The following is a 19873-nucleotide window of genomic DNA, read 5'->3' as shown; positions in this document are numbered from 1 at the left end:
CCAATGCAGAATAATATGAAGCTACATACTCTGTTGCTCTGGGTTCTCCGCCTGTTGTTGAAAGGGACTCAGGTGGGCTGTGCGGGCTCTCATTGTGGGTGTGTCTGGCAGCAGCAAGCGTGAGGCGGGGAGGAGGTGCGGCATGTGGAGCGTGGAGGCGGGCGGGTCTGGCAGCAGCAAGCGTGAGATGGGGAGGAGGAGCGTGGATGTGGGTGGGCAGGGGCAAGCCTGATATGCCTGATCCAGCCAGCCCAGATCGCATACCAAGGTGATCCGGGCTGGCTGTACCAGGTAGGCGTGGCATGTTAGCCACGCCTACCTGGGGCCTCCCGAGCACCTCCTTGATGAGCAGCGGACGCACCGATCACAAAGCCGCGTGCAGGTGGCAGAGGGGGTCAAGGAGCCGTTCGTGGTGGCATCAAAGAGGCCCGGGGGGCAATTGCCACCCTGCCCCCCGTCCCAGTCCGCCCCTGATAAACACACATACACACACACAAATACACACAGTATATCTCATTATTTAAAAACAGTTGGCTTTTTTCAATTTATAAACATACTGTTTTCACATTTTGTCATTCTATGTTTCATGCCATTGCTGCTGATCTCCTGTATCCTGTTTGCAGGCACTTATGTTTACATGCACTCCAGTAATGGTTGCATGGCATTTTTCAGGGCGGGTTTCCTGATTGTAACAATAGCAGATCATGTCTACATAAAGTGTCCCTACAACACTTTATTTTTACACCCAGACATTTTTTTCTAGTGTGTTCTTTTATATGACCTGTGTAGAACTTCTCAGTTTTGTTTATGTTTTCTCTACAGCTAAATACACAGCCTCCATATCTATACGAGAGTGGACTTCTTTGTCAAACAATTTGTAATTATTAGGCAGATATCTTATAGATAGAATTATACTTCTCAAAATGTTCAACTCTTGGGACTCCATCTTGACCCCTTATGGTGAGACAGGGGCAGGTAATAGATGTCAATCACAACAAGGTGACCTTTCTGCAGCACTTTTTTTTAAATCATTTTTAAAAATGGTGTGTGTATGTGTGTGGGGAGGAGGGGGGGTGTTTCCTGATGGTAACAACAGTGGACCATGTTTTCATAAAGTGTCCTTACGATTAAGCACTTTGCGCAAAACGCATCAAGGTTCCTTCTTTGATGGCGGTTTAATCTGTGCATGCCTTTACATTTTCACAATGCATGTGTAGCGCCCTCTAAAATGTCGCTATTCAATTTAGAGATACCTGGATAGTGCCAGGGGCCTGGGCTTTCATCCGGCCTACTACGAGCGGTGGCTCGAATCTTCACCACTGCGCACCTACAAACAAGGGGTGGCACACAATGAGGCCCATAAAGATTTTATTGAGAGGGCGCGTGATTCATGTGTCCCGACAGGAAAAGGGAATGTGGATACACTACCGAGACTGCCTAGACTTCAGAGAGTTGTGAATAATGATCCTAAAGAGGAAAATACCTGATGGAAGCTGGGTCGGGGAGGAGTCCGCTTGTTGAGGGGTACCGCAGAGGAGCTGGTGCGAGCGTCCGTCTGGGACCCACAAGGGAGATCCCACACCCTATTCCAGGTATCTGTTCACAGTACTACTACTACTACTACTATTGGTCCCTGGGACCAGATCGCAGTGATTTCGGCCTTAGCGGTTGCTAGGGGAGAAAGCTGTCCTCAGAAGTATTTCCAAATGGCATCCTACAGATCCTAAACCCTCTCTCTCCTATTGATGTTGCAAATAAATACCCTAAAAAGATCCTAAGACTCGAGCCGTTCTGTCCGTGAGTGTCGGTGTGCTGTTGCTGATTAAAGGGGAATGGCAGCTGGAACCAACAGGTAGGAGAACCTATTTCAATATTCAGCGGCTCCTTCGGGGGTGAGCGCTACACATGCTATGGTCAAGTTAGACAAAGAAGGAATTAAGTGGTTTAATTTCGATGGAATTTTGCTCAGTATATCAGGAACAGGCAAGGTCTGAAAGCCATGATCCTTGAAGCGTGAGGTATGTAAAGCCAGCTCCCTTGCAGCAGCAAAGTCTTTATTGTCTGCATGAACAGTGTTAGAGTCTTGTAATCTTCCTTAGAATACCGTGTGAGAGGGTGACAACACAGGAGCACAACTGGAAGACAGGAACATTGTCACCCTCTAACCGGTAGTGCCTGATCAAACAGCAGCAGGATCACCAGGCATTATTTTCTGAATTGGTGCAGACACTGTCCTTCCTTCTGGAGGGTGGCTACTTTTGTTCCTCATGGTAGCCCCAATCAGGCCGCTCCTACGATCCCACCGGTCCAGCCACTGCTTCTCTGCCCCGCTGCCTGGCTTCTCTACATCCGCAGGCTGGGAGCCATACCCAGCCTGCTGTGGGATATTTTAAAATGCAATAGCCAATAGCAGGCTGGCTATTGCACCCACCCACCGCCTGCTGTCAATCAGCATGGGAGGACCTGATGGAGAACTTTTTCCTTCAGGCCCCTCCTCTGCTGATTGACAGCAGGCAGAGGGCAGATGCAATAGCATGCCTGCTATTGCAATTTGAAACATCCAATAGCAGGCTGGCTATTGCTCCCAGCAATAAAGTAAAAAAAAAAGTTTTAAAAATAAAGTTAACCTAAAATTAAAAAGACTAAAAAAAAGTTAAAAAAAGTTAAATAAAAACAATAAATGCAAATAAAAAAAAATAAAGTTTAATAAACTAAAATTAAAAATAGAAAAAACATTTTTTTGCCGTGTCATTTTAAATAAAAGGTTGTTTTTTTATTATATTGGCTTTGTTTTACAATTCGCATTATTTAAAATATATGAACCTAATTAAAATGTCTAATATACATACATTAAAAAATATGCATTTATTTATTTTATTTAAATAATTGTATGTATGTATATAAAAGGTGGGGAAAAGTATTTTTCATTTTCGGCCTGACAAATTTTGCTGCAGGGGGTGCGTTGCAGTACCATTCATTTCAATGGATCCCAAATGCACCTCCCGTTGCTCTGCGTTCCAGTGCGATATCAAAAAATGTGTATACGGTTTTATTCTGAAGTAAACTTTATGTCTGTCATGCTGCATTCATGTATTTTATTACTTTTAGTTTTTTTAAATTTTATTTGATTAATCGAAGTTAATAATCGGCGAACTAATCGATTATGAAAATAATAGTTAGCTGAAGCCCTACACCGCTCCAAGGTCATTCCCGTGATGGACTACAATCTCAAAACAAAACTTAACCTGATATTATAGTCCATCACGGGAGTGAGCAGCTACTTTGCAACACACACAGGGACGATGAGGAACAAAAGTAGCCCCCCCCCCTCCTCCAGAAGGAAGGACAGTGTCAGCACCAATTCAGAGATGATTTGAGGATCTACAGCCGAGTGATACACAAATAAGATACATTTTTGTTGATAGATAGGATACTTGAATGCATTAAGATTTAACTCCTGAGTTTAGTGTCACTTTATGTACAATAAAGTATAGTGATTAATATCAACAATACTCCTTTATTCATGCCATGAACAACATATATACTGTACACACTATACACACTTCAACAATATTATTACTTTATAATTTAGAGGTCTTTAAAACATAAAAGTCTTTAGATAGAAGCTCTAAAGTATCCAGGGAAATGTCACTTATAAGTGGGATAAATGGCATATACTATTAATTTACGGGATGTGGTGACCCACCTTATTCATGATTTATCCAGTGCAATTTGTATAAACCTCAATGTACTCAATGAAATTTGTGCAGTCACTATTTTGTGGTACAGTGGACATCTGAATTGCACCTTGAATTATAAAGAAATAATATTGCTGTTGAAGTGTGTGTGTGTGTATATTTCATGGTACGATTAATGGAATCACAACCATGTGATCTTTATGCAGCATCAGGAGTGCCAATTGCAAGTTGGGACACTGTGTTAAGTAAACAACCAGAGCAGATCAGAATGCTCCCAAACCAGGTACTGTATACATTCCATGAGATTCTTAACAGACTGAGGTGAAAAGACTGCAGCTTCACAGATGGGAGGGAGTTGCAGACAGATTGACTTGAGAGGTATTTTCATGCTCGTTAAGCATATTTAATTAGATTGATGCCCATAGCCTGGCCACAAGCTCACTTTAAGGCTGAACTCCAGGTACAACAACTCTCATTAAATAATGTTCCTCAATAGCCATACAGGAAATAAATCCACTTTGTGTGCACCAAATGATTTTGAAAACCAAATTATTATATAGCAGTGACATTCTCATTGTGCGTCCTGCAAAAAAAAAACTACAGGCAGGGCTGATAGAAGACCAGTCAGCCTATGCAAGGAGATAGAGCAGAATATACTGGTCTTTATTACAGGAAGCTCCTGCAACAAGAAAAAAGTTCACACTGGATTAGTGCACAGGTCTGAAAGAAATGCATAAAAGACACCAAGATTACACGCGCCTCTTATAATTAGACAATATTTGGTTATGCTAAAGGTAACTTAGCCTTTAAGCAATCTAGTGATATCTACTCCCTACCTGGCGCCTGCTGATTGGACAATGAAGAGGCGGCAACATGCTGATAAATCATCTATGTCCTAAGCACACAAACAAACTGATAAAGTACAGGTGAAACTCGAATAATTAGAATATCGTGCAAAAGTTCATTTATTTCACTAAAGCAACTTAAAAGGTGAAACTAATATATGAGATAGACTCATTAAGTGCAAAGCAAGATAGTTCAAGCCGTGATTTGTCATAATTGTGATGATTATGGCTTACAGCTCATGAAGACCCCAAATCCACAATCTCAGAAAATTAGAATATTACATGCAATCAATAAAACAAGGATTGTACATAGAACAATATCGGACCTCTGAAAAGTATAAGCATGCATATGTCCCCAGTACTTGGTTTGGACCCCTTTTGCAGCAATTACTGCCTCAATGCAGCATGGCATGGAAGCTATCAGCCTGTGGCACTGCTGAGGTGTTATGGAAGACCAGGATGCTTCAATAGTCGCCTTCAGCTCTTCTGCATTGTTCTGTCTGATGTCTCTCATCTTTCCCTTGACAATGCCTCATAGATTCTCTATGGGGTTCAGGTCAGGCGAGTTTGCTGGCCAATCAAGCTGTAACGTCTCTGCAGCGCAAGCCTTGGATCACAACTGCGGAGAGGGTACCTTGCGGTTTTGGCTTTCCCTCCTTATGGAGGGTGTCAATTATGGTTTTCTGCACAACTGTCAGGTCAGCAGTCTTTCCCATGATTGTGATTCCTACTGAACCAGACTGATAGACCATTTAAAGGCTCAGGAACCCTTTGCAGGTGTTATGGCTTAATTAGCTAATTAGAGTGGGACACTTTGAGCCTAGAATATTGCACCTTTTCACAATATTCTAATTTTCTGAGATTGTGGATTTGGGGTTTTCATGAGCTGTAAGCCATAATCATCACAATTATGACAAATCACTGCTTGAACTATCTTGCTTTGCATGTAATGAGTCTATCTCATATATTAGTTTCACCTTTTAAGTTGCATTATTGACATAAATGAACTATTGCACGATATTCTAATTATTCAAGTTTCACCTGTAAATACAAGGAAGCTGTTCTACATGCCAGAATTTATAATTCTGTCCACTAAGTCCAGAGATATTTGCAGCAGCCCACCCCAGGCAGCACAGTTACAGTGAGCAATAGAGTGGTGTGCTCTATCCACTATCAACCTACTGACTGGACAGTGGAAGAGCAGGAGCAGTCTGGTAAAGTCACCCGTATGCTCACTCAGATTTCCCCTCCTATCAGCATGTTCCTTGCCAACATATTTGTATGCAACACACCTAATTGGGTCCCAGTGTACTTTCTCCTTCTTGCATCTCTGTATAGGGGATTGCATAAGGCTTATTCCAAATTCAATTCAGAAAAAAATAGGTTTATATAAACCCAAAACTACATATCTGCATTAATTTGTTTTTTTTTACATGTCCAGAGTTCAGCATTAACATGGGTCCATTCTTTTACTACACAGCAACAAAATTACATCGATACCCAATGCTGTGATTGCATTAATTGAGTTTGCATACTACGGTTTACTACTGTTCTCTTTAGAGCTAACTGTGTCCAATTCATGTACTATCCATCAAATGAAGGTTTAAACAGCGCGATGAGCAAAATGACAGCATGCCTTGTGTGTACAATAAGTTCTGCTGGCAGCACGCACTGACCCAGGGATCACATAACATGAAAGACTGATATTAAGTGATTTTCCTACATAGCTCTGTGCGGTCTTCAAAACATTGTACAAGCTGCTATGCTGACATGCTACATGACAAGCTAGTGATATAACAGCTAGATCAAACCCTATTTAAAATATCTTAAGTGCGGTACATTATTAAACTTTAACCCAACCCAACAGAGTAAGTGGCATGTTTCAACGTTGTTTGTCAGTGTTCAGAACAATGTTATTCAAATTCAGTCTAGTAAGTACATAGTGGACTATTATTTGCAGCATTCAGTTTTAGAGAACTAGCCAGATCTCCTAACTATACACTGCCTCTGTTATAAAATGGCCAGTGTAAAAGGGCAATGCAGTAGTTTCACTTAAAGGCCAACTCTCTCTATCATTGAAGACTGCCCAATTTGGAGGAGAGGCGAAGAGGAAGGGGACCCTGCGGTATCATGTGGGCAGACTAAAGACTTTGGAAAAGGTGAGTATAAGGAAATAAATTGCAAAAAATATAGGCCCTTGTATGTGGGCCCTTTAGGGGAAGGAGGGTACGGGGAGAGGGAGTTAGGAGTCTGGAGTTGGGCTTTAACTGCCATCCTTCCCAGCTTCAAACGTCCTTCCTTTGCCCCCCCTGCAACTGAATTGAGGCAGCAGAGACACAAGGCCTAGTACTTCTGAGCAAGGTACACATATGACTCGTTGTCCTTACCTTCAGTCACATCAAGGACACTGGATGATTAGGCACCCTTTGCTGTTGCATGGGTACAGGGAATCCTTAGTGCTATATAAGCTTCTAGTAATGTCTTGGAACTAATGCAGGGCTTTTTCTTTGTTTTTGGCAACACAACATAGTAGTGGGAGAGTAAAGAAAAATATGTGCGGCTAGGGGTGTCACAGATAAGTGAACCTGTTGTTTGGCCGTGCAGCACGAGTTTTCTACTGAACGCCAAGTAATTACAAAAAAACTCCTCTAGTTGAACATTATTTAGAATTTTTTTAATGAATTCTTAAATCCACCTTACTGCCTGAATGTATCTGTATATCATCCCCTTGTCATCCTCCTGTAACCCCTTGTACAGCTCACAAACTAGGAGAGGATTAATTCACACTAGATCCTGCTAGATTCTGCTACATGCAATGTGCTCACAATGAACATGGTGACAGGAGGCGAGAGCAGAGTAAGTAGAGGGATGACCTCACTGTGCTACCGCTTCATTATTGTTCAGCCCATTGTTCAGTCAGCGGGCTAGGGGTGTGTTCTTGGCCAAATTCTGCCACTCTGGCTGAAACCTACACATGCTCACACATACTGTATATATGTGTGAATTGCTTTACCTTCAAAGGGAAAGGGCATCTTGTGATTAGACTGCCGCTGCCAGAAAGCAAAGCCAATACTCCACCCCTCCTTATATGCTCCACTGAGATGATATATATCAACTCTTCATTTAGCTGGTTGCCTGGAGTTTAACCTTAAAAAGCGGGAGTGATTTCTAGATTATCTCAGTATGCTCAAGAACTCTACTCATCGTGTAAAAGATTTGCTTTAAAGGATCACTCCTCAAAAATATTTCAGCTAAAAGGTGCTAAGTCGCCTTAACGCATTTTATATGTTTGAATTTTCCAGCAATGAGATCTACCCGGATCTACGAACACCTACATTGATTTTGGGCACTTCCACTTAGTACCTTGGGAGGTCTGGCTATGGTTGAGAAGGCATAAACTAAACAAAGTTGAGTCCCTGGGCCATCTTAAAACCCAACTCTAGTTGTATTAAATCATGGGTCTTCTTCTTCCTCCAGTGGTGGGTGGGTCCTAAATACTGCAGAAAATGTTGCAACGTCATGTTCCCTGCAGCATTTTTTTTTTGTGAGCCCAGAGTGGCTTGATGACATGGCTCACAAGGGGTGTGTCTTTGATACCCTGGCGTAGCATAGATGATTGGTATGGTGAGCCTGCAGGCAGAAGAGGCATGGTGGGTATTATAGCCAAAGCTGCTTTTTTTTTTTTTCTTTGAACTACTGAAGGGCAGTACATTTATACATTTATGCAAGCTGGAGTTGGTCTTTAAGTGTTACACATATGCCAGCTACAAATGCATTCAAATATCTCGTTCACTTCGGTTGCTGAACTGGTGTTTAAACTGTTGTATTTTATCATTTAAAATATTTCTGCACCACTGAGCCAGATAAGGTTGTCTGAAGGAAAATGCGTTTTCCAAATATTCAGAATATTTTCTTCTGCACAGAAAACACACTCAAGGGAAATTCTACAATTGTTAATTTTAAGTTTTGTAATAAAAACAATTCTCAATTTACTGTAAATCTCTGAGAGGCAGAGTGTCACTTTTCATTAGTCTCTGTGAGGTTGTCATTTGCTGATGCTGACAAAAGTAGTCAGCATTGATTAGGCAACATATTGTGGAATAGCTTAGCAGCTGAGCAAGAATACTAAGTGCTGGTTATTCTTGTTACAAATATATGTCCAATAAGTGTAGACGTAAAACTAAATGACTCGGATAGGGTGCTGATGACAATTCTGCATCCTCAGTATTTATCTGGCTATACTGTATTACTACAATGAATACAAAACTATTACACACTGAAAAGCATCTGATGATATGTATCTGTCACCATTAATACTTGGATTTATTAATGATGCAATCCTTTCCTTATTATCCCTTTCTCTTTATGTCTATACACACATGCAGACCACCGACTGGAAGATGACTCCACGAAACCGACAGGCCGGCAGTGAGACATCTGCTTGTCCTTGAGCAGCATGTGCCATCCGGACTCAGCACAGTATTCTTTCTGATACTTTTGATCTCAGAGTTTGGGTCTAGCAATGGTAGTTTACAGCACTAGGGCTCCTAGTGAAGAATGTGCAGCTTCCCTATCAAAAAAACAAAGAAAAAGCACTATGCAAATCCCTAAACTAGATCACCTTACTTAACTTTTTTTACTCGTTTAAATTTTTCAAAAAAGAGTAATATCAAGAGCAACAATGCAAAATTGCAATACATACAAATAGAAATAGTGCATCAGGTACACAAAGAAATACAAAATGCAAAAGATAGACCATAGTGCAATGGGAATGACTTCATCCAACTTATCAAAAGGTACATAAGAGAGAGATTAAGCAAAAAGTTGCTACAGACACTTTATCCTAGAAAAATGAAATTAAAGAATGGATATGGTGTGGTCTGACATATCTAGGCAAGGCTACTTCTATCCTGTTGACAGGACAGCTGTGGGCGAGGAATGAATAACGGGCTGTTTGAAGATTAGAGATGGTGCCATGGGGTAAGAGGCAGTATAGGATGGGGAAGTTAAAAAGGAGAAGGTAGAAGGGGAAGAGGAGGCTCAGGAGGATCCAGGCTGCGACTGGAGGGAAGAGTAAGGCCGAAAATTAGATAGTTTACTTAAACGGAGGGGAGGTGGTGGTGGGCATTGAAAGATAAGTATTTTTTAATCCAAGGGGGACTAAATAGCTTCAAATGTATGCATGGTGTTATCAAGTTTAGCTGATCTTTTCTCATGAGACATTAACCAGTAACGCTTGACATTTGAAACACTGAGGGACGTGGATTTCAAAGATTTGTCTCTCTCTTTCTTCGCTGGTGATAGTATATAGAAAAGTTTAGAGGAGGAGAGACCTTCAGGTTTGCAGTTAAGGAGAGCATTGAGATTTTAGTCCATCTCGGGAGCAAGCTTGTAGAGGTGGCTAATTTACAACACACACAGGGACCATGGAGAACAAAAGTAGCCACCCTCCAGAAAGAAGGACAGTGTCCGCACCATTTCAGAGATAATTTAAGGATCTACGGCTGACTGATACACAAATATACATTATTGTTAATAGTTAAAGGAACTTGAATGCATTTTTAAGATTTATAGCGGCACAACACCCTTAGCTTTTTTTGTCCTTATATACATCTACACAATGAACATTCTCCAAAGCCACATTTATTTATGTTTTAAAATAAAGTCTTATTATTTTAATCCCTTTGGAAAGTCTGCTGTGCTCGCTCCTGTTGCTCTTCTGTCCCCTCACACTTCCTGTCACTTAGTAAGAGCAGTGCACGTTGATTCTTGACCTGTGCACATCTTTCTTTGCCTACAACTCCCATGAGGCAGAGATGAATCATCTCTCACTGCACCCCTCCCCTCCCTCTCCTCACTGAGTGATATCAGCTGCCTGCACTGTACTCCCCACCAAACTGCTACTCTGTATTACCTGTACTAGTTCATATTTACAGCAATCTATAGAGAAAACTATATACAGTACATATATTGTCTATGTGCATAGACAGACACACATATGTGTGTGTGTGTGTGTGTGTGTGTTTGTATATAGAGAGGATATACACATATGTGTGTCTGTGTATGTACATAGTGAGATTATATACACTGGTGAGTGTTGTGCCCCACTTGCTGATGAACGCTTTCCACTTGGAGATGGTCAGTGCAGACAAAAAATGTTTTATTTCAGTGGTGGTAAAAGTAGGAGCTTTATCCATCAGACTCTGAGAAATGTCTAAGCCTGCTGACAGCTGACATGCTGAATGTCTTCACATGAACCAGCACAGAGGGTGGCTACTTTTCAGCACACATAGGGACCATGGTGAAGAAAAGTAGCCACCCTCTGGCAGGAAGTTGCGGCTGGAGAAAAATAAAACGGATTTTGGAGCATTCAGAGCTAAACAACCACAAAATAAGGTACACAGTCATTTATTATTTATATAATATAAGCTATTTTTATTATTATATTTTTGAGTTTAGTGTCACTTTAAGTGGCCTTTGTAAATGTAGCACATCGCTAGATAGCGTTAGCAGTTTACTGACTGATTTATTTGCTGACAGGAACTGTTCTTTAAAAACAGAAATATACATATCCCCATTCTGTCATGTTACTATGTCTTCAAAGCACTGTGGCTGCCAATACTTTTATAAAAGGAATCTACTGTGCTGCAACATTCTATTTACAAACATTAATCGAAAGGCAATAAAGCAAATAAAACAACATTAAAGAGGATTTACTCCAACACAAAGCATGACCTTATTCTTAATATCTGCTATTACAAATGACACAAAGATAATCTCATTACAGCATAATTAATTTTCAGTTTATCTTGCATTTGCCAAGACATGTTGAAGTTATTACAGAGAGACATTAATTTAGAGACAGACCTTGAAAATATATTTAGCATGTATTAGCACTAACCAGCTTAATTAATCTTTAACATTGCCTTGCGGTTTTTTTTTCATTCTTCCAAAATAATGTATGGTGTGATAATGGAGAGCGCTGTTTAAGATCTACATGACTTTCATATGTGCTTGACTCTTCCTTTATTTTACTTTGATTTTTCTCCTTAAAAAATGTGTTCATTTTTAAAGCTAAACTCCAGGCAAACACTGCAATACACAGATGAAATAAATGTATGAGAACTTTCTTTTCCTGCCAATGCATTTTTATTCCATCCAGCCACTTCTGTAAATCACGCACTTTACACAGGGCAGCAGGTGAGGGGACACCAGTTAAAGAGTCACTGTCATTTAGCCCCATCAGGGCAAAATGACAGTGTTTGCATATAGCCCCCTCCCACCACTCCTTCGCTCCTCCCTAGTGCAACATCCCAGCCTGACTAAGCTCTGGAGTCATCTGGTTGAGGTTAGATGCGGATGATGCCATGGGCCACCTACATTACAGTGTTCAGGCCTGGTGATTGGCTGTAATTGTCACATGGTGGGCATTTACATGACTAAAGACGGCTGCCAAGTGCAAAGCCTTACTAACACAACATGCGGTGTAAGTTTTGCCACATCACGACATGACTGGATGCAACTGCATCGACAACTGCACTGTCTGTTAACTATTGACCAACATCTCAGGTGCCTTGGTAGGCTGTTGGGGTGCTTTAAAAACATGGCTTTACCATGATTTGCCACATGTGTGAATGAGGCCTAGAATTGCCCAATACGTAAGTTATGATGATTGCCACAACACCCATGTAAAAAGTAGGTGAAGCTAAGCTGGGAAAGGGCGTTGTGATATTATGCTGATGAAGATAGATCTGCTATGGAGGCCCTTGTAAACATAGTGGAGCAGTGCAGGGACTTTAACATGTTGTATGACACATCTGTATGTCAAATTGTAAACATTTAAGGGTAATTAGCACACATTATTCTGTTAAGATTGAACACAGCTATGGTTTGAAAGAAGTGCTGGGCATCTTGGGATCAATTCAGGTAAAATGATTCACTCAGCACGGGAAAATCCAAACAAACCTTTATCAAGGCATGTGGTACCATTAAACTGAAAACTGATCTGTGCTTTGCCAATAGCTCAGATGAAATGATTCTTAGAGTTGTCAGTTGAATACTAACCTTTTGCCTGCTCCTATAGTGCATCTGAATTCTATTTAATGCCCATGCAGAGAGGTTGGATGGTGATACACACAGGATTTACTTAAACCAACAGAAATGAGCATTCAGACTAAATGATAAAATGTCCACTAAGTGGATTTAAGTAAAGGGAATGAGAAGAATGTATTGTGCAAATATCACTCACCTCTGCTTCCATCCCTCCTCCAGGTTTCAGCTTTTCTGCATGGATATTGAATATTTTCCACCTTTATGCACTCAATAATAAGCACAGGAAAAGGAAGCTGAAGCCCGAAAGGACATGAAGGCAACTTGCAAAGGATCAGCATTAAATCACATTTACTATTGCTGTGTATGTTTTTCTTTGGTTCTCAGTTGAGCTACCACAGGGTACTTACTGTGTAAGTAAATGCAGAAGCAAAGGCAAAAAGGTTGGGTATATAAGTTACTTGGAGGATTCACAAGGCTCTCCGTATCTCTAGTAACATTTAGCTATCCGTTTTCAAGTGTTCAAAGATCACAGCAAGCACTGGATCATCCATCAGCTGCAATATTTCTTTCTAAATTTTTATAGGGTCAGCACTGAACAACAAAAAGCCAAACAGGGTGAAAGCATTCCCAGCATAACAGCCATTTTACATGCTCCCAAGCTTTATCAAAAGACAGCAAGAATCCTTCTCTTTAGGCTCTTGATTAGTGGATGATAAAGTCCAATTTTAGCTCTGCGTAGAAAAAAACATCACAGCATGTTGTCTCCAGCAGAACATTTTCAGTTTTGCAAAAATAATCATTAGAAAATATGGTTTGGGACCAGACGGGGTGACTCTATAAAAGGCTATTGCAGGTTTACTGAGGCAACAAGACCTTTAAGTACATCCACACACCAGCAAACACATAGAACACGGAAAACATAAATGGGACTATTAAAGTTCATCTAAAACATCTTCTTCTAAAAGTTTTTCCTCTAATAAAAAAGTATTTTCAGTGTAAGTGGTCATGTTAAATTAAATATAATTTACCACTTTTGTTAAAGGTAAATGCAACTAGGAAGGTGGATTTCTCTTGAATCCTGTCTGTCAATGTTAAAGGGGATGGGAGGGACTGAACAGGGGGGGTTTACATAATTTCCCTAAGCTCCTGCAGATAGAGCAATATGCTGTCTATAGGGCTGTAAAAGGTGCTAGGTGTGGATATTCACTAATAGGACTATCAACAACTCTAAGCAACTACATGAGCAACAAGGGTGTCAATGATGCAATGGTTTCACTGCAGAAGAAAGAACATTGTCACCCTATTCAAATAAGTATCTAGCCAATGGTTTTAGTGTCAGGATCATCAGGTATTTACAAAATGTTGCAGAGTTTACCTAGAAATGCAGAGAGCCTGGTCATACTGGTATGGGCAGCCTATATCACAAGTAATTTTATAGTTTGACCATTAGTTCTACTTCAATTACTGAATTAAACAACAGAAAAAACAAGCTTATAACAAAGTGGACTACAAAACAGCCCTAGAAAACTCCACCCTCACAATGTCTGTGGAAGCATGACCCACCCCTGCCTAGCAGTGGTATGCCCACTGCATAAAGTAAAACAAGGAGAAAACACCTGCCAGTTCTTTGGGGTTTTCATTGTAAACTGTGTCTCATTGCATTGATTAGGGTTGCAGCTAACAATTATTTTTACAATCGATTAGTAGGGCAATTATTTTTTCTACTAATTCATTAATTGGATAAATAATTAAATACCATCCTTAAATTAAAATAAAACACACAAATGTGGAGTGTTACAAAGTTTACTTCAGAATAAAACGGCATGCACTATTTTTTGCAACCGCACTGGAATGCGGGCTGGAGGCGTGTTTGGGATGCCATTGAAATGAATGGCACCGCAACCCACACCCCACAGCAGAATTTGTCAGGCCAAAATCTAAAATTACTAATTTTTTTAACTATTTTGCTATTTGTTAAATTATTTTTTAAATAATTTTTTTATTTCTTTTTTTTACTTTATTATCAGGGGGCTTCATAGAAATATTTGGAATCTAAACAGACCCCTGATATTTCCCTTTTGTAATGAAAAAAGAGATTGAGGACACAGAGTCCTCAATCTCTCAATGGGGATGGTGTTATATAGTCCAAGGAGAAAACGCAGGCAGGGCTGATAAAACTGCTTGGGATTTTGAGTGCAGCAAAAGCTTTGTCAGCTCATAGAAAAAGTTAGTAGCTCACTGGATTTCTGGCAGATCAATGGACTAGTTATGTAACTGCAGTGCTTTTAAAGAGACAAAACATTGGGAAATGCGCAAGTATTAGAGAGCAGAGCTGAATGTTTAATTTTTTTGGCTTGACAAACTTTTAAACATAATAATATTTGAGCATGAAGAATTTCTTTAACATGCCTTGACATGTTAATGTCAAAAGAATGCATAACATAGCAAGCTATCACAAGTATAAAGGAGCATAAATTAACTTGTCAGCTGACAAAAAAGACAGCATTCCCAGCAAATTCATCATGCTCAGGACATTGTAGAGCTTTCAGAGGAAACATATGTTTTGTGTCGTAAAACCTATTCAGGAACTATTGTGTCCTATGCCAATACTTTGCTGCAACATTTCCCTTGCGGATACAGCACTAATAATACACCCAGCATTGAAGAAATAACCAAGTCTACAAAGATCATGTGATTGAAAAGACAACATATTGATTACAAAGTAATCTGGCAGCATCTGAAAAACATTGCAAAATTAGAACAACCAACAAGTTATTTGTGTCACAGAATGGATTCAGAAGCAGAAGCAAAAGTCTAATTTTACCAATTACAAGAACAATGCAAGTGCCTGTGCACCACAGTATCAGTAGATTCATGGTTCATTACAACATTCCACCACAATGATCCCAATCACCGGCCTTGAATGAAGAAGAATACAACAAGGCAACTAAGATGTCAGCAATCCATTTATTTATATCGAGTCTGAAAAGACTAGATGGCAGAAAGTCAAACACTGCTATGATTAGTGCATGCAGCTATAGAATATATTTCATCTGCAAGCAGCAAATTATGACTGTGGCATTAATGTCCATGGTGGTGGCTTGGACAAGGAAAAAGAAAACAAGTTCACTTAACGTCTTATAATGGGTGGCATGACAGCTGTGTGCTGAGGCCGATCTTCTAAGTAATAGCTTTCCTTGGTTGCTTTCAGATGTTTTTTGACAAGAGGCTGGCCGAGAGCTTCATTCTGCAATCGTTTTGAGTACGTTATAATTATTTGTTTTGACAAAGTGTTGGCCAATTAAATCTTATTAGGCTTGACATGCTTATAAGAAAGTAAAATGCAGCCATTGTATTTATACTGTACGGTATATAGAAAAGCTGGTGAACTTTAATCAGATGGGTTTTCTTGCAGAATGCACAATCATAGTTCATTGATTAAAACTTATTTTGAATTAATGTAATGTAATGAAAAACAAAGCAGCTTTTAAAGTTTACTTGTCATCCAAACACTATTGTGGGGACCATTGTAAGGGTCCAGCCAATACAGCCAATATTTTGGACAATGACTAACAAAGTCATAATCACTTATGTAAAAAAGGTGACTTGATCACTATCCATTACATGACGATAGATTGCCCACTTGTTCAATGAAAGGAAATAAGCATCCTGCTCCTTGGACTAAGCTGATCACACACACATTAAAAAAATCAGATGGTACAACCTTTGTACAAACTCCTGTAGATTTACCACAACTATGTAATGTGATGATCTACCGAAATAATACAATCAATGTGTATCCACTCAGACAGGCTCATGCACTACATGGCTGTTGGTAGATTGTATGGTCATATTATAATATATACAGTATACCATATATGTGGTGAGTTTTAGACTGCTGTGTATGTTTGATGTGATCATGGAGCAATGCAACAACACCGTGATGAGGATTCTGCTTCACACATTGAAGTTAACCTTCCCCCCAAAACAATAAAAACACAGTTGCATGCAGCTCTGCATGCTTAACAATATTGAATGAACACTCTTATCTAGAAATCCTGTTGTTTTTGTAACTTTACTTTATCTTCTATACTTTTGCCTCTCCCGAAGCACTGGTAATGTAGCCAGCGCCTCCCAGGAAGGCTATGTCATCAGTACCTTCCAGGGAGCTCTTGCAGCTAAAGAGCAAAATCTCAAAAGATCTCAGGAGAACATTTACTGTTTATATGTTGTCTTGGCCTCAGCAACAAGAGTGTTGGATGGTGTAATGAGGCTCGTGTTGCTAACGCCATGGCAATGATTGAAAAAAGGAAACCACTCCAGATCTTTAAATGTGCATTCTCGATATCTGGCACAGACATCATTGGTGGGCTAGCATAGAGAATGAAAAAGAAAACAGCCACCATTGATGTATTTTTCAAAATGGCAGTGTGGGATTTGGAGGAAGGGGGACAGAGCGGGATATTGAGTGAAAGCAAGACTAATGAGGTACATACACAAGTTTACTTGTTTTAACATGTACTGTTAGGCCTGATTCAAATACAGACCCATACAGCATGAAGGGCTGTTTTGTGACACACCCAGAGCTACAGGAAGAAGCAGGCGGGAAGCTTGTGTAAGTTTATGTAGAGGCAGGAGCTGTGCACCCTCACATACTGCTTCCCAAACCTTTTGCTTCCAAGGCTGGTGCAATAGTCATAGTTGGAAATGTTTTTTTATTAAAAGCTATACACCACATCAAAAACATACCTTTTACATTCAAACAAGGTACACCTACCTACATAAAGTGTGGCTTTAACATGTATAATGTTTTTAGAACTGTCCCTGGCTGATTGGAGAATATTCTCCATTGACAAAGCTCTGAAATTCTGTTGACCAGCAAATGTAACACCTATTACAACGATGTATACTCTGTTACCATGCTGCCCACTGCTGATCATTCAGAACACAAGATTTAAATGGCAAGTGGCTGAAGTTGGCACATTGAAAAACTTGCATACTCTAGCTGCAAGCTCAATTAACTCTGGTAAAAAGTTAGGTGTAGAGCAAATGACTAGTCACCAATATTGTCTGCCCGCAACTAATCTTACACCATTATTGATTTACTATGCCTTGTTCTGCATTGTATCTCTGTGTGAAGGCGGGCATCTTGGTAGAGGCAGGGCTTTGCATCCTCATGCGAAAGCCTCCAGCAAGGAAAACAGTGAGCAGCACAGTACTGACATCACCAAATCTCACTCCTAATTTCCTAAGACTAGCAGCAAGAGGCAGCAGTGTCTTAGATCTCACACTGCATATATACAGCTTTTTGGACTCAGCAGTGCCTAGGCACCCTCACAAACCTGAAATGCACAGTTGTTTTAATTCAGGACATAAGGCATATTTTCAGGGTACTGCTTAGGTTAACATTTCTAAATGTTCCTTATGACATAGCAAATCTTCCCTTTTTGAGTTCAGTTGCACATTCAGATTCACTGAGTGGACATCCTGATTGTAACATAGTAGTAATGTTCTAGCATATCTGTTCACTACAATAATTTTTTATTGTGGTCTACAGATGATGTTTAGATTATAGAACTCAAATTAATTGAGCTTCTAAAGCCGACAAAGGAAGTGTGGATTGGAACTCTGAGGATTGATTTTTAAAGAATGACCAAGGTACGCAACATTTCTTGCATCAGATTTCGGGGTATATTTATAAAGCGTTGAATCTGAAATTCCGTGAAAAACATTCACTGCAGATGAATCTTTCAGGTACAAGGGTTTTTGATGACAGTCACATTCAATGCTTTGGAAAATTATCCCTTAATATATTTACACAACGCTGAGAGGTTGCAACCTTTCAATAACAGGACACCAGAAGCAATGGTCAGGTGAACGTCCTTTATTGATGCTAATTGTCACACTGATTAGAATGTTTTGGAACTGTGCAGGGTCCCCTTCATCAGGCTCAGTATGACAGTACATGCATGTCATACTGAGCCTGATGAAGGGAACCCTGCACAGCCCCGAAACGTTGCGATCAATGTGACAATTTGAATCAATAAAGGTGAACGTCCACCTGATCATTTCTTCTGGTGTGCTGGTGACATTTTGCTTCTGCATTGACTCCAGCTGCACCATCCGCAGTAATTTCAGCACCCATCCTAGGGGTTTTCTGTAAGGAGTGTGGTGGGATGTCTACTGGACTTTCTATAACAGGGACACCCCAAGCCTTTAGTTGTACTTTAAAGCAACACTGAACTCAGGAGTTAAATCTTAAAAATGCATTCAAGTACCTTAACTATTAACAAAACTGTATCTAGTTTGTGTATCACTCCACTGTAGATTCTCAAATCATCTCTGAATTTGTGCTGACACTTCCTTCCTTCTGGAGGGTGGCTACTTATGTTCCCTATGGTCCCTGTGCATTGTAAAGTAGTCACCACTCCAAACTCACTCCCGTGATGGACTACTTGTTTTTAGTAAACTAAATTTGAGATTATAGTCCATCACAGGAGTGAGCTTGGAGCGGTGACTACTTTACAACACACATTAAGCTACATCTTATTTTATTGTTAAGGTACTTGAATGTATTTGTAAGATTTAAAGGAGAACTATGGGGAAAGCCCTAACCCCATAGTTCTCCTTTAAATCTTACAAATACATTCAAGTACCTTAACAATAAAATAAGATGTAGCTTAATGTGTGTTGTAAAGTAGTCACCACGCCAAACTCACTCCCGTGATGGACTACTTGTTTTTAGTAAACTAAATTTGAGATTATAGTCCATCACAGGAGTGAGCTTGGAGCGGGGACTACTTTACAACACACATTAAGCTACATCTTATTTTATTGTTAAGGTACTTGAATGTATTTGTAAGATTTAAAGGAGAACTATGAGATGAGTGCTTTTCACTCAGCCTCATAGTTCTAGCCGACCTGTGACAATGACACTGTCACAGGTCGGCTAGTACTATGAGGATGAGTGCAAAGCACTCATCTCATAGTTCTCCTTTAATTCCTGCTTTTAGTGTCACTTTAGCTCCTTGCCACCACCAGGAGCCAGCCCTTAAAGTAGGCCATGATGCTGAAGGCCAGTAGGAGGGGCTCCTGTTCATTCATTTGTGGTTATTGGCTGCACACTGATGATGCAATAAGGAGCACATCCTACCGGATTGCCTGCAGCTGACCGTTAATGGTGGTGAGAGCTCATGTCTTACACTTAGGGTTGCCACCCGTACGGGTTTCACCTGTACAACCCGTGTTTGGAATCACGTGCCCGGGTCTGTGGCCACC

The 19873-nt window shown here is 40.2% G+C and overlaps 1 protein-coding gene across 1 annotated transcript in view; it reads right to left on the bottom strand.

The window, feature by feature from the left end:
* The window catches only part of TUSC3 (tumor suppressor candidate 3), a 144157-nt gene that overhangs the window by 107738 nt on the left and 16546 nt on the right, over positions 1–19873 (bottom strand). The window contains exon 2 of the mRNA XM_018565112.1: positions 1254–1327. Coding sequence (XP_018420614.1) covers positions 1254–1327 — 74 coding nt within the window. The remainder of the gene's footprint in view (positions 1–1253; positions 1328–19873) is intronic.

Source organism: Nanorana parkeri, unplaced genomic scaffold (genome assembly GCF_000935625.1).
Source record: "Nanorana parkeri isolate BGI_ZX_2015 unplaced genomic scaffold, ASM93562v1 scaffold814, whole genome shotgun sequence".
NCBI classification, from domain to species: domain Eukaryota; kingdom Metazoa; phylum Chordata; class Amphibia; order Anura; family Dicroglossidae; genus Nanorana; species Nanorana parkeri.
The sequence above is the reverse complement of the archived record's forward strand: the minus strand, read 5'-3'. Positions and strand labels throughout refer to the sequence as shown.